The sequence below is a fragment of the Muntiacus reevesi genome, chromosome 2, assembly GCF_963930625.1.
Source record: "Muntiacus reevesi chromosome 2, mMunRee1.1, whole genome shotgun sequence".
In the NCBI taxonomy this organism is placed as follows: domain Eukaryota; kingdom Metazoa; phylum Chordata; class Mammalia; order Artiodactyla; family Cervidae; genus Muntiacus; species Muntiacus reevesi.
In genome coordinates, this window is record NC_089250.1 from 211,103,687 (window position 1) to 211,116,219 (window position 12,533).

Consider the following 12,533-nt stretch of genomic DNA (forward strand, 5'->3'; position numbering starts at 1 on the left):
ACTCGCCCAGACCTCTGCTCCAGAGAGCCAAAGGCGGCAGGAGGGGAAGGAATAAAGCAAATGAGAAATAATGGTGGTGGGGGCGGGGGGAGGAAGTCCCTTAGGGATGGAAGGGACCACCTGAAGTCACCCAGGGAGTGTGGAAGTCACCACTGGGCCAGAGAGCTGGTGGCAACCTGACATTTCCTGAGGGAGGCCAGGCCTGCTCATCCCTTCCCCTTTTCCCACTCCAGGAGAAAGACTTGGGTGGTCAGTTAGCCCTCATTCAGTCATTCAACAAACACCCTCTGGGCTCCTACTATTGCTGGGCTCTGAAACTGCAGGCTAGGAACAGCAGAAAGTGCAGGCATGCTCCCGGATCCTGGAGAGCAACCGGGTGAGGACACAGTGGGTGCCCACAGGGGACCCTAACCCAGCTGGGAGCTGGGGCCTTCCTGGAGCTGAGCCTCAGACAGTAATGCCATGTCCACCAGACAGAGGAGGGGAAGGGCCGGCCCGACAGGCGCAGCAGAGGTGTGAAATGAAGCCAGAGTGAGTGGGAGCAGAGGAAGGCGGTCAGAAGGGCTGGAGGGGGGTTGGCAGGCTGGGGTAGGGGCTGATGCCACACCCAGGGTGATGGGGAGCCCAAGAAGGGAGCGGAGGAAAGAGCTCTGTGGTCAGACCTGTGCTTTAGGAAGATGCGTGGCACGGGGCAGGTGGGGGGCGGCAGGGAGCTGGAGGCTAGGCGATCAGGGCAGGGATGGTGGTTCAAGGAAATGGGGCTGGGCTGGGAGATCCATGCCTGGGGATGCAAAATGGGGGAGAGCTGGAGGGTGAGGGGGAGAACGCCCCCATGCCTTGAGGTTTTGCCCACGGCCTGCAGTGGTGGAAGCGGGGCCTCCTCAGCTGGGGAGGGTGGGGCCGGGGGCTCCCACCCACCTGGGGGCCCCAAATGGAATGAGGAAGGATCTTACTATAAAGAACATCAAACACCTCCTCTACCATCTTCCGCAGAAGGTACACGTCCGAGCCATGTTCCAGGGCAGACCGTGGGACGTTCCGGCCGCCACCCTCACCCCGTGGCACCTTCTTGGGGTGCTCTGCCTCCGGCTCCTTCCACGGGGGCCCTCCTGCGGGACACAGAGGTGAGGCCGTGGTGAGTTCTCGAGTCACCACCAGCCCAGTGAGTGGGATGTACCTGGCTCGGGTCGAGTCCTGCGGCTGGGCACCCAACACGGACTGCCCACGGAGGAATGAAGGAAGGATTAATGAGTAAGTGAGGCCTGCCCCAGCCACCTGCCTAGGGCCAGGCTGGTCATCAGAGCGCCCAGTGCCCAGCGCAGGGCACGCATCCCTGCTTACCTCTAACTCACCGGCTGACCCTGGGTAAGTCCCTTCCCTCTCCGGGCCTCAGTCTCTGTCTGAGCTCTCAACGGGAGGCTAGCTGGCCTGGGGCAGAACTGGGGTTCAATGAGTGTCCGGTCCATCACCCCTTTTTGTCTTAACCAATCGAGGTCCTACCTCTCTGCTCTGCCATATGGGGAGATGATGGGGACCCCAGCAGGAGGCTGAAGGGGGCTGTGAAGCACTTCATGCCAGGCTGGGCTAGGGTGGGGGCCTGGGAGCATGGGGAAGATGCTAGAAACTTCGTTGGAAAGAGAATGAGAGAAGGGCCTGGGGGCCCCCCCTCTCAGCTTGGAGTCTGCTCTCCTTGGGGACCTGTGAAGCTTGAAATAAACCAGCCAAGTTCCCGGCGCTATAAATAGTGGCTCTGCCTGGCTCTGGGAAGCCAGGTGCACCTTCCCCAGGCTCCGGGCTGGCTCTCAGCCTGGCCCACAAGGGCCACAGACCCCCACCACTGCCCACCCTACCCAGGTCCAGGTCTCCTGCCCAACCCTGGAAAGGGGACAGGTTCCGAGAGGCAGGTGGGAGAGGGGGCTGGCTGGGGAGGCAGCTGGTCCCCAGTAACGATACAATGATGTGTCCCAGCACCGGGGGTCAGCCTTCCCAGAAATGGCTAATCCAAGAGTCCAAACCCCGGGCAGGGGTGGGTGGGGCTGGGGTAATGAAAGGGCTACTAACAGTGAGGAAAACAGTGGCTGGCGTTTATTGAGCGTGAACTACGTGCCAGGCATTGTTCTTGGTGCTTGCCATGTATTAATTCGTTTAATCCTCAGCTCAACCCAGGAGAGGGTAGCACTGCAGTCCCCTTTCACAGATGAGGAGACTGAGGCCCAGCAGGTAGCCGAGCCAGGATTCGGCCCCAGGCGTCTGGCTCCAGGGCCCGCTCTTAGCCCCAAGAGCTCTGGGTCCCCCAAACCACGGGCTTGTATGCCCACCTGGGCTCTAACCTCCCACAGAGGGGAAGCCGACCCCGCTCCCTGGGGAGCTCACCGCCAAGCTGGGGCACCAGGCGTGCAGATGGAAGTTGTGGGCATAGGAGGAATGCATGGAGTGGGTGGGGGGCAGTCACGGCCTGGCCGTTGGGGCAGAGGGATATGGATGAGGCCGGGAGGGGTGTGAGTCTGAAGGCTGGGGGGACGTCTGCCAGGCACAGGGGGGCGGGGGGCCTGTCAGAAGAAGGCACGGGAGGGACGGAGGTGGCGGTGAGCAGGGACACGCACGGAGCCAGGGGTGTGCGCTTGAGCACCGGGGATGCGGGGAGGAGAGAACGCAGAGGCCCGGCTGCTTCCGAGGAGCCCTGGAGGCCCAGGTAGCACTGAAGTGTTGGGGGCTTCAGAGGGACCCCTCTGGATCGGGGCTAGTGGCTCACAGCTCAGAGGATGCATCTCTTCCGGGAGCGACCAGGAGCCCTTGGCAGGGGTCCCAGGGGGTGCACACGCTGCACCCCCCCATTTAGAAAGGGCAGACCCCATCTCCATCACCTGTCAGCTGCATTTCGCGCCCCTCACCGCCCGGTTAAGCTCACCGCATCTCAAGTTTTCATCTGTACACCAGGGGCGACTATCCCCTGAGCCCTCTGGGAACAGCAGAGAGCGCCAGCGTCCAGCCCTCTTTATCACATCATCCCAAACTGCTCCTGTTTCTAGAGCGTTCCCTACATGCTGGAGGAGTCCTCAGTTACATCATCCCCAGGGGCCTCCAGCAGGCGGCTCCAAGATTCTGTTACTGTGACAGGGTCAGTGCCAGCCTCCCAGGGCTGACGTCAGAACGAGGGAGTTTGTGCTTCAAGGGTGTTGCACGCAGCAGGTGCTCAATAAACATTAGCTGAGCATGTGGACTCGGTCCCCACGTCAGGGATGCGCAGGAAAGGGGCCACAGCGCTGGGTCTCAGTGTCCTCTTCTGTCCCTGAGCGGATGGAGGCGGCCGTATCTGGACCGCCCAGGGTTGGGTCAGCTCGTCTCTCTTGGCCGAGGGACGCGGTGTGATCCCACCCCGAAAATGCCACGTTGGGAAGCCTGCAACCGCCCAGCTTGCCCTGTGTCTCCCCCGACACAGGGCCTCCTGGTGTTGCACCAGGGACCCAGCGAGCGGCCAGCTCTCCTGCCCTCCAGGATGGCGGGCCCCAGCCCTCTGGAGCCCCGGGTACTCACGGCAGAACCTGAGGAAGTCTGATTGCAGCTCCTTGCGTGCGTTCAGGAACATTCTCCCCTTCTCGGTGCCGACCACGAAGGCGCTCTCATCATGCACAGCAACGCAGGCCACCTCGGCGTTCAGCTTGGAAAGCGCTGAGCACTGCGTGGGGAGCAGGGATGTGAGCTCGGGAAAGGGCCCCCCACTCCGGACACCCTCAAGGCCAGCTTTGTGGGGGTGAGAGCTGAGCCCCAGCTGCCCGAGATCCCCCCAGCAGCTCAACGTCTTGGGTCTTAGATGCTGAAGTGGGAATGAATGAATGACCCCCACAGAGCTTGGCCAAGGTCAGGGGAAGAAGACAAGGTTATGGTTTCTGGAGGAGGACAAAGGCACCCAAGATCTGTGTCCCAGCCCCAGACCCTCCTGCTCTTGGCGGGCCTCTGGCCTCAGGCCTGGCCCCAGCCCCAGGGGCGATCCTGTCCTGGGCTCTAAGTCCCTGAAGAGGAGGTGGGACGGGTCCCAGGAGAATCAAGGCTTTAATCCTGCATCAGCTTCTTCCTGAAAGTCATGTCCTCTTCTGGGCCTCAGTTTCTAAGTCTGTAAAAAGGAGACAAGCTGTCCAGCTCCCAGAGTGGCAATGGGCTTGTTCTGGGGATTCAATGGGGCCTGGCTGGTGGGAAAGAACCTCTAAACCACGGCAGCCTGTGCAGGGATGAGGCAAAGAGGTTCTTTCTGCAGCCCCAGAGTTGAGATTGGCAGGCCCACGGCACAGGAAGCCCTAACACGGGGGCCCTGCAACCAAGACCACCAGCATCTCAGGCCTCTAACCTACCTCACTGGGAAACCTGCCTGCAAAGCTTGTGGCATGCAGTCAGCCAGTCAGTTCAGTCGCTCCGTCGTATCTGACTCTTTGCGACCCCATGGGCTGCAGCACGCCAGGCTTCCCCGTCTATCACCAGCTCCCGGAGCTTGCTCTAACTCATGTCCATTGAGTCGGTGATGCCATCCAACCATCTCATCCTTGGTCGGCCCCTTGTCCTTCTGCCCTCAATCTTTCCCAGCATCAGGATCTTTTCCAATGAGTCAGTTCTTTGCATCAGGTGGCCAAAGTATTGGAGCTTCAGCTTCAGCATCAGTCCCTCCAATGAATATTCAGGACTAATTTCCTTTAGGTGTGCAGTCAGCGTCTGATAAGTGCTGGGTTTTATCTGAGTTAGCGCTCTGTGGACAGTCAGAAGTCTGGCTTCTAATCACAATTCTGCCACTATGTGATCTAGGCCCGGTTCTACACCCTCTCTGGGCCATGATCATGCCTTGAGTGGCAGCTCTGGCCAGGTATCGCCCTAAGGAAGCTGGGGACATCAGGCCAGCAAGACTGTCCCCTGGGGCAGGGATGGTGTTGATTTCCTCTCTCTAAGATTAAAACCAAACCCAGCGCTCCTTTTCCCCGAGGCAACATGGTAAAACAAACAAACAAATAGATTCAGCTGTCTCCAAGGGGAGGCCACCAGGGCTGGGGGTGAGCCTCTGCTATGTGGTCACTTCATAGCCCAAGAAGCTGAGGTCACAGCAGGGAGCGGATTCGCCCAGAGGCACAGAGAATGAGGGTCTGGAAAAGGGTCGGAGACTGGATGGGGGGAGGTGATGAGCAGATAGCACTTTGCTCTCTCCCCCCACCTCCACTGCAGACTGCCTGAGGACCCGGCCCAAGGCCGGGAGGGTGCCAGCAGAGTTAAGGCACTGTCAATCAAGTGCCACCGTCACCCAGGACGGTCCCTCAGGACACCTGTACAGGCCTCAATGCAGGGCGGCGGGGGAGCCTGTCCTGTCCACGGCACGTCCGTTCCTCCAAGGAGTCCCTGAAACACCCTCCACAGCAGCATTGCCAGCTGAACTCAGTCATGTCCGACTCTTTGCAACCCCATGGACTGTAGCCCACCAGGCTCCTCTGTCCATGGGATTCTCCAGGCAAGAATACTGGAGCAGGTTGCCATTCCCTTCTCCAGGGGATCTTTCAAACCCAGGTCTCCCGCATCGCATGCAGATTCTTTGCCGCTGAGCCATCGGAGATGGTCCCCAGAATTTCTGCAGTGATGGAGATGTTCTATTTCTACACTGTCTGATAACATGACCACTAGCCCCGCCAAGTTCCAGAAACGATGCTTAGTGTAACGGAGTCACTGAAATATTTTATCTGGTTATTCATAAACATTTATTTGGCTGCTTTGGGTCCTAGCTATGGCACAAGGGATCTGTGATCTTAGCTGTAGCATGTGGGATCTTGAGTTCCCTGATCAGGGATCGAACCTGGGCCCCCTGCACTGGGAGCATAGAGTCTTATCCACTGGACCACCAGGGAAGTCCCAGGGAGGGAGACTTGTGACCATCCCAGGGATGGGACTTGAACTTCGAGAGGTGACGAAATGAAGACAAGGGGTGAGGGGATGAGGGCTGAGGTTTCACAGGCTTGATCTCACTTAAGTCTCCCACCTGCTGGTGAGGGCAGAGGCCTTGGGGCAGGTGGGGGACACGGAGGCCTAGATTGGCGGGGCTCCTGTGAGCAGCAGAGTTACGAAGGCCGGCTGTCCCACTGCCCCCGGGGGCACTCACCATGGAATCTAAGGCAGACACGAGGCTGGTGATGATCTCGTCTTTGCGGGCGAAGGCGGAGGTCCAGCGGTCAGGCCCGCAGCCGTTGGCGGGGATGTCACAGCGCTTTCCCAGCAAGGCCATGGTCGCCTGGAGGGAGGGAGACGGGGAGCAGGTGGAGGTGGGTGGGGCGGGGCACACGTAGCGTCTGTCCCCCCATAACCCGCTGAGCCCCTGAGACCACCTCCACCTCCCAGGTGGGACGAGTCAAGGACTGGTCTTCTCTTCCTCTAAGGGTCTTCCATGCACGAAGGACTCTGAGCTCTATCAGGCCTGGACCCGCCGCAGCCTGCATGGCGCATTACAGGTGTGAGAAACGGACGGCGGAGTAACTGAGGGCATGTCTGCCCAGGTCTGCACCCCGGAGCCAAGCCCAGTGTCACGAGCAGTCTGCTTGGCAGGCCCTAAATGCCAGCTCTCCCCACACACACTGTTCTGGCATGGCCCTCCCTTGCTCACACACCCTCCATAGCTCCCTACTGCCCACGTTAGCTCTCGACTCCTCAGCTTGGTATTCAAGGTTCCAGACTTGTCCCTTGCCTCAGCTCCCCCTTATACCCCCATGCTCTGAATCCTCTAAATGTCACCATCCTCCAGACATATGACCATCCTTTATGGGTCCTCAGCTGTCACTGGTTCTATTCTCCAAATACCCTCCCTGGCCCCTTTGGCATTTACTGACTGCTTCCTTAGCTTTAAAAGTAAACAATTTTTTTTTTTTTTTAGTATCTGGCCACACTGCACAGCATGGCGGAGGTGGGGGGTGTCTTAGATCTCCGACCAGGGATTGAACCCCTGTCCCCTGAATTGGAAGGCGGAGTTTTAACCACCAGACCATCAGGGAAACCCCTGCCCCCTTAGCTTTCAATTGTCACCCCTGCTGGGAAGGCTCCCTGGACTGCCCCCTCTCCTACCCCTTCCTTCCCAGGATGGGTCAGGTATCACTGGGTTCCCCTCTGTCCCTGAGCGACCCCATCACAGTTCCCAGGGGCAAGGCTGCTGCTGCCCCAAGGCCGTGGAGTTTCAGTCTACTTCCTGTAGACTGTCACAGCTGAGCCTCAGCGCTGCAGAGAGATACAGCAGGGCAGAGGCCCCTTCATCCCAGACGAGGTTTCCCCAAGACAGGACTTTGTCCCTTGTCATGAGACTCCAGGAAGACAGAGCTGGGGCGCCCTCAGATCAGGGCCCCGTATCGGGGCTGCGCCTGGCAGAGACAGGCCTGCTGGCCCTACTTCACCCAGCCGGGAGGGGGCCCCACTAGATAACAAAGGTCAGCCTCCCTTGGGCCCCAACACCCCTGATCCATCCTGCCCCTCCCTTTCCTGACCCCAGGAACCAGGTCCAGGGGGCCCCTCCCCCAGGATGCCCCAGTGCCAGCATCTTCCTATGGGCCACCTGCCCCCTCGCCAGTCCAAGCAAAGGAGAGGGCAGAGAGCAGAGGCAGGGACCTTCGGTCCCCCTCCCCAGGCTGAGACCCTGTGGGCCTCTGTGCGGAGGCCCCAGGTGGCCAGTTATGGTGAGGGAGCAGGGAACAGAGCTGCAAGCATCAGAGGGAGTCTGTGAGTCCTGCCCTCCTAGTTTCCTGGCAGGGAAGGCGTCTGTGCATAAATCCGGGGCTGGGGGTTGAAGAGTCCCAGCAGGTGACAGCTGGGCCTGCTGCCTTGGTGCAAAGGCCAGAGTGTCTTCTGCCACCAGAGCTGCTCCCCCTCCTGGACCATAAGCTCTATGAGGGCAGGGACTGGTTGGTCAATTCCTGCTGCACCCCAAGAGCCCAGCACAGTGTGATCCAAACCAAAGATTGTGGCCTTTTAGTGGGTCGTGAAATCGATGCCACAGAACAGCAAATGTCAGAGCCTGCCACACATGACATGGTGAGACGTGTCCAACTTCAGTGACGGAAATATTCAAAGGAATCAGGGATGCGCTAGAGCGTTTCTCGCAAAATTAAAAGGCGTTTGCTCCTTGGAAGAAAAGTTATGACAAACCTAGACACTGTATTAAAAAGCAGAGACATCACTTTGCTGATAAAGGTCCATACAGTCAAAGCTATGGTTTTTCCAGTAGTCATGTATGGATGTAAGAGTTGGACCATAAAGAAGGCTGAGCGCTGGAGAATGGATGCTTTCACACTGTGGTGCTGGAGAAGACTCTTGAGAGTCCCTTGGACTGCAAGGAGATCAAACCAGTCAATCCTACAGGAAATCAGTCCTGAATATTCACTGGAAGGACTGATGCTGAAGCTGAAGCTCCAATACAGATGTGAAGAGCTGACTCAAAGGAAAAGATCCTGATGGTGGGAAAGATTGAAGGCAGGAGAAAGAGGTGACAGAGGAGGAGCTGGCTGGGTGGCATCACCGACTCAATGGACATGAGTTTGCACAAACTCTGGGAGAAAGTGAAGAACGGGGAAGCCTGGAATGCTGCAGTCCATGGGGGTCACAAAGAGTCAGACATGGCTTAGTGACGGAACAACAGCAAGAGCTTGGCTCTGGACGCTGTCCGGCCCAAGCTGGCCACTTAGTTGTAGATAAATATTAATTTTAATAACTGGCCAGGTCAGCAGTTGCCCCAAGTGAGTATGGATTCACTTGTAAATGTTTATAAAATGTATTTATTCTCCTAGGTTGTCTTAACAACAACAACAAAAAAATCCACAATTACAGTCAAGTGTTTTAATATTCCACTCTCAGTAACTTTGATAACAAGCAGACAGGAAAGGTACAGAACACCTGAAATACACTATCAACCATCTTTTTTTTGGCCGCATGGCATGGAGGATCTTAGTTCCCCAAGCAGGGATTGAACTCATGCCCCTTGCAGTATAAGTGAGGCATCTTAACCACTGCACAGCTGGGCAAGTTCTTGCCTTACTTTTAATAAAAAAAGCTTGAAACCGGCAGCATTAAGGGATGCTGAGGGTTATGCCAGGCCCCGGATAGGACATGCTGATGGACCAGGCAGCAACCAGGGGCTTTCTGCGACACGAAGCCTAACCGCGGGGCTGTCGCTGAGAGGCTGGCCTGACCGGGGTGCATGGAGGCTTGCCCCCTCCCCTCAGCCACCCCCTGCCCTCACCGGTCCCTTGAGCCACTTCCAGAAAGGCCTCAGGCTGCCAGCCTCCCAGCTGCTGGGGCGCAAATCGAATCAGGCCAAAGCAGGAGGCACCAGACAGAGCTCCAGCCCTGGCCTCCGGGTCGCCCCAGACGGCTGCCGGCTCCTTCCGGCACAGGTCCTAATCCGTTTAGGAAGGAGCCAGGGGCTCGGGGCAGGGGGGGGGGGGGGGCGGTGCGGAGGGGGCTGGGCTGTGGGCCGTCCATGATTCCCTGTCCATCGTGCTCCCAGGACAGAGAAGACCCTCCTGGACCCCTGAGAGGGGCAGGTTCCTGTGGCTTGAGCTGCTGCCAGTGGAAGAAGAGGGGCCCAGAGTGCTGGAACCGGCTGGGAGCTATGAGCAGGGAGCCACGCATATGTGGTGAGACCTAGGCCTGGGGCTGCCAGAACCACAGGGGATCAACCACCTAAACCCCCTGTTTTCTCATGTGCAAGGTGGAAAAAGTGAAAGTGAAGTCGTTCAGCTGTGTTCCACTCTTTGCGACCCCATGGATTGTAGCCTGCTAGACTCCTCTGTGGAGAAGGCAATGGCACCCCATTCCATTACTCTTGCCTGGAAAATCCCATGGATGGAAGAGCCTGGTAGGCTGTTGTCCATGGGGTCTCGAAGAGTCAGACACGACTGAGCGACTTCACTCTCACTTTTCACTTTCCTGCTTTGGAGAAGGAAATGGCAACCCACTCCAGTGTTTTTGCCTGGAGAATCCCAGGGACGGGGGAGCCTGGTGGGCTGCCATCTATGGGGTCGCACAGAGTTGGACACGACTGAAGTGACTTAGCAGCAGCAGCAGCAGCAGTAGGCTCCTCTGTCCATGGGATTCTCCAGGCAAGAATACTGGAGTGGGTTGACATTCCCTTCTCCAGGGGATCTTCCCGACCCAGGGATCGAACCCAGGTCTCCCGCATTGCGGGCAAGACGCTTTACCATCTGAGCCACCAGGGAAGCCCAATGTAAGGTGTAAGGTGAGAATGTATCAGGTGGGGCTGCTTCTAATCTGAAAATGAGGGAGAAGAAAGCCACCCAATAAGACCAAGAGACTGCACAGAACAGAGAAGATGGAGTATGCGAGCTGAGCAGGAGGCAAGTGACCCAGAAAGTACAAGAGACAGTCCCTGGGGGGAGGGATGGGCGACCACCGCCTGAGCCACGACACAGGTCACACGCCAGCGAGGACGGGGACAGGCTGAGGCTGCAGCAGCTAAGGGCTGCTCTGTGTCACCCGGGAGAGGCCATCAGAAGTGGCCTCACGGGTGACCAGCTCCCAACCTGGGGCACAAGCAGCAAGGAAGCCTTGAGTGACAAGGGACTTCCACGCACGCCCAGGTTTCTTGGGGGACGAGGTCTGCGGGGGCCGTGAGCATCCCACCACAAACATTTCTCCCAAGGGTACCAGGGCCGCACAGCTGGCTTCCCCACCCTCCTGGTGCTGCCGGCTGAGGGTCCGAGGCCCTCTCCCCGCTCCTGTCCAACTCCCTCCCTCGCTGGGAGGCAATCTCGGCTTCAAAGGGAAAGTCGCTCAGTCGTGTCAGACTCTTTGTGACCCCATAGACTACACAGTCCATGAAATTCTCCAGGCCAGAATACTGGAGTGGGGAGCTGTTCCCTTCTCCTGGGGATCTTCCCAACCCAAGGATCAAATCCAGGTCTCCCGCATTGCAGGCGTATTCTTTACCAGCTTTGCCACAATGGAAGCCCAAGAATACTGGAGTGGGTAGCCTACCCCTTCTCCAGGGGATCTTCCCAACCCAGTAATCGAACCGGGGTCTCCTGCATTGCAGGCGGATTCTTTACCAACTGAGCTGCCAGGAAAGCCCATTTCTTTGTGGCTCAACTGGTTAAGAATCCACCTGCAATGCAGGAGACCTAGGTTCGATTACTGGGTTGGGAAGATCCCCTGGAGAAGGGATAGGCTCCCCACTCCAGTATTCTGACCTAGGGAATTCCACGGACTGTGCAGTCCATGGGGTTGCGAAGAGTGGGACAGGACTGAGCAACTTTCACTTTCTTTCGGCTTACACATCATCTATTCGCTGGTGCTTCTCCACCTCTCTCTCCCCCTCCTCTCCTGAGATTGCTGCCTCCTCCGCGTCAACTGTTCAGTGCCCAACAAGCAATCCAAACACAGCACGGCCCACATTCCCCACTCAGATCCTCTCCTCTCCCGCCATTGGCTCAGATGCAGGCGGACACCCAGGGACCTCATCCCCGAGTCCCTCCTCTCTCACCCCTGAAACGATCCAGAGGGGAGTCCCGCGAGCTCAGCTCCAGAACGCACCCAGGTGTGCCCACTTCTCGCCGCCTCCCCGTCCAGGCCGCCCTCCTCGCTCACCCACTCTGTGCCAATGGCCTCTCACGGATCTCCCTGACCTCCTCCTGCCCCCACGGTCCCCTTGCAAACAGCAGCCACATCATCTCACGTGGCTTTCCCACTAAGAAGCTTCCAGGGGGTTCCCACCACAGGCAGAAGGTCGCCTCCCCGAGCTGTAGGCCCATGTGACCCAGGCCTGTCTGCCCCTTTCCTTCCCTCTCCAGCCCCACTGTACTGGGCTCCAGCGCTGCCCTCTTTCTGTTCCCCAAACACATCGTGTGCTCCCCTCTGGGGCCTTGGACTCGGCTCCTCCAGAAGAGAAGGTTCTGGCAGGTCCCTATATTCTCCCGTTGCCCCCTTCGCTCCATCAGCTCCCTGACCCGGCAGCCACGTGGCAGCCCATCCCCATCTCTTCATTCATTTCCTTCATAGTATCTGAAGCGACCTGCTCACGTGCTTCCTGCCAGATTTCCCCAACTGGAACTCGGCTCTGGGAGACCAGAGGGTGTCCGCTTTACTGTGTTTTCACTACCTCGAACACCTGCTTGAATTTTCAAGGACACTCAACGAATATTCGGGGAGCTAGGGACTTCCCTGGTGGTCCAGGCGTTAGGACTCCGAGCTCCCACTGTAGGAGTTCGATCCCCGGCCGGGGAACTAAAATCCAGCAAACCACGTGGGATAATAACAAATGTGATGGTCAGCCACTTTGGCTGGGAGCCAGGATGTTCAAAAGCTATTGTCTGGCAATGACGGGCTTGCCAGGCTCCCAACAGGTAATCTGGGGGATTGCAACTTTGAACGTATTTTGATCACGGAGGAGGAACCGTCCAGAAACTGAAAGTGAGGGATCCGACAGGTGTCCTGTACAGGTGCTCCTGCAAGTGTGGTCCCAAGACTGGCAGCATCAGCACCACCTCAACGCTTGTCGGAACATCCAGGGTGGCGCA

At 58.0% G+C, this 12,533-nt stretch overlaps 1 protein-coding gene across 4 annotated transcripts in view; it reads right to left on the bottom strand.

Moving 5' to 3' along the window:
• The window catches only part of GTF2IRD1 (GTF2I repeat domain containing 1), a 117,649-nt gene that overhangs the window by 72,105 nt on the left and 33,011 nt on the right, over nucleotides 1-12,533 (bottom strand). For all 4 annotated transcript variants that reach the window (XM_065924807.1, XM_065924805.1, XM_065924806.1 and 1 more), the window contains exons 2-4: nucleotides 6,125-6,253; nucleotides 3,535-3,676; nucleotides 954-1,109 (exon numbers count right to left, since the gene is read on the bottom strand). In XM_065924807.1, the coding sequence (XP_065780879.1) occupies nucleotides 954-1,109; nucleotides 3,535-3,676; nucleotides 6,125-6,247 (421 nt within the window). In that variant the 5' untranslated portion in view covers nucleotides 6,248-6,253. The remainder of the gene's footprint in view (nucleotides 1-953; nucleotides 1,110-3,534; nucleotides 3,677-6,124; nucleotides 6,254-12,533) is intronic.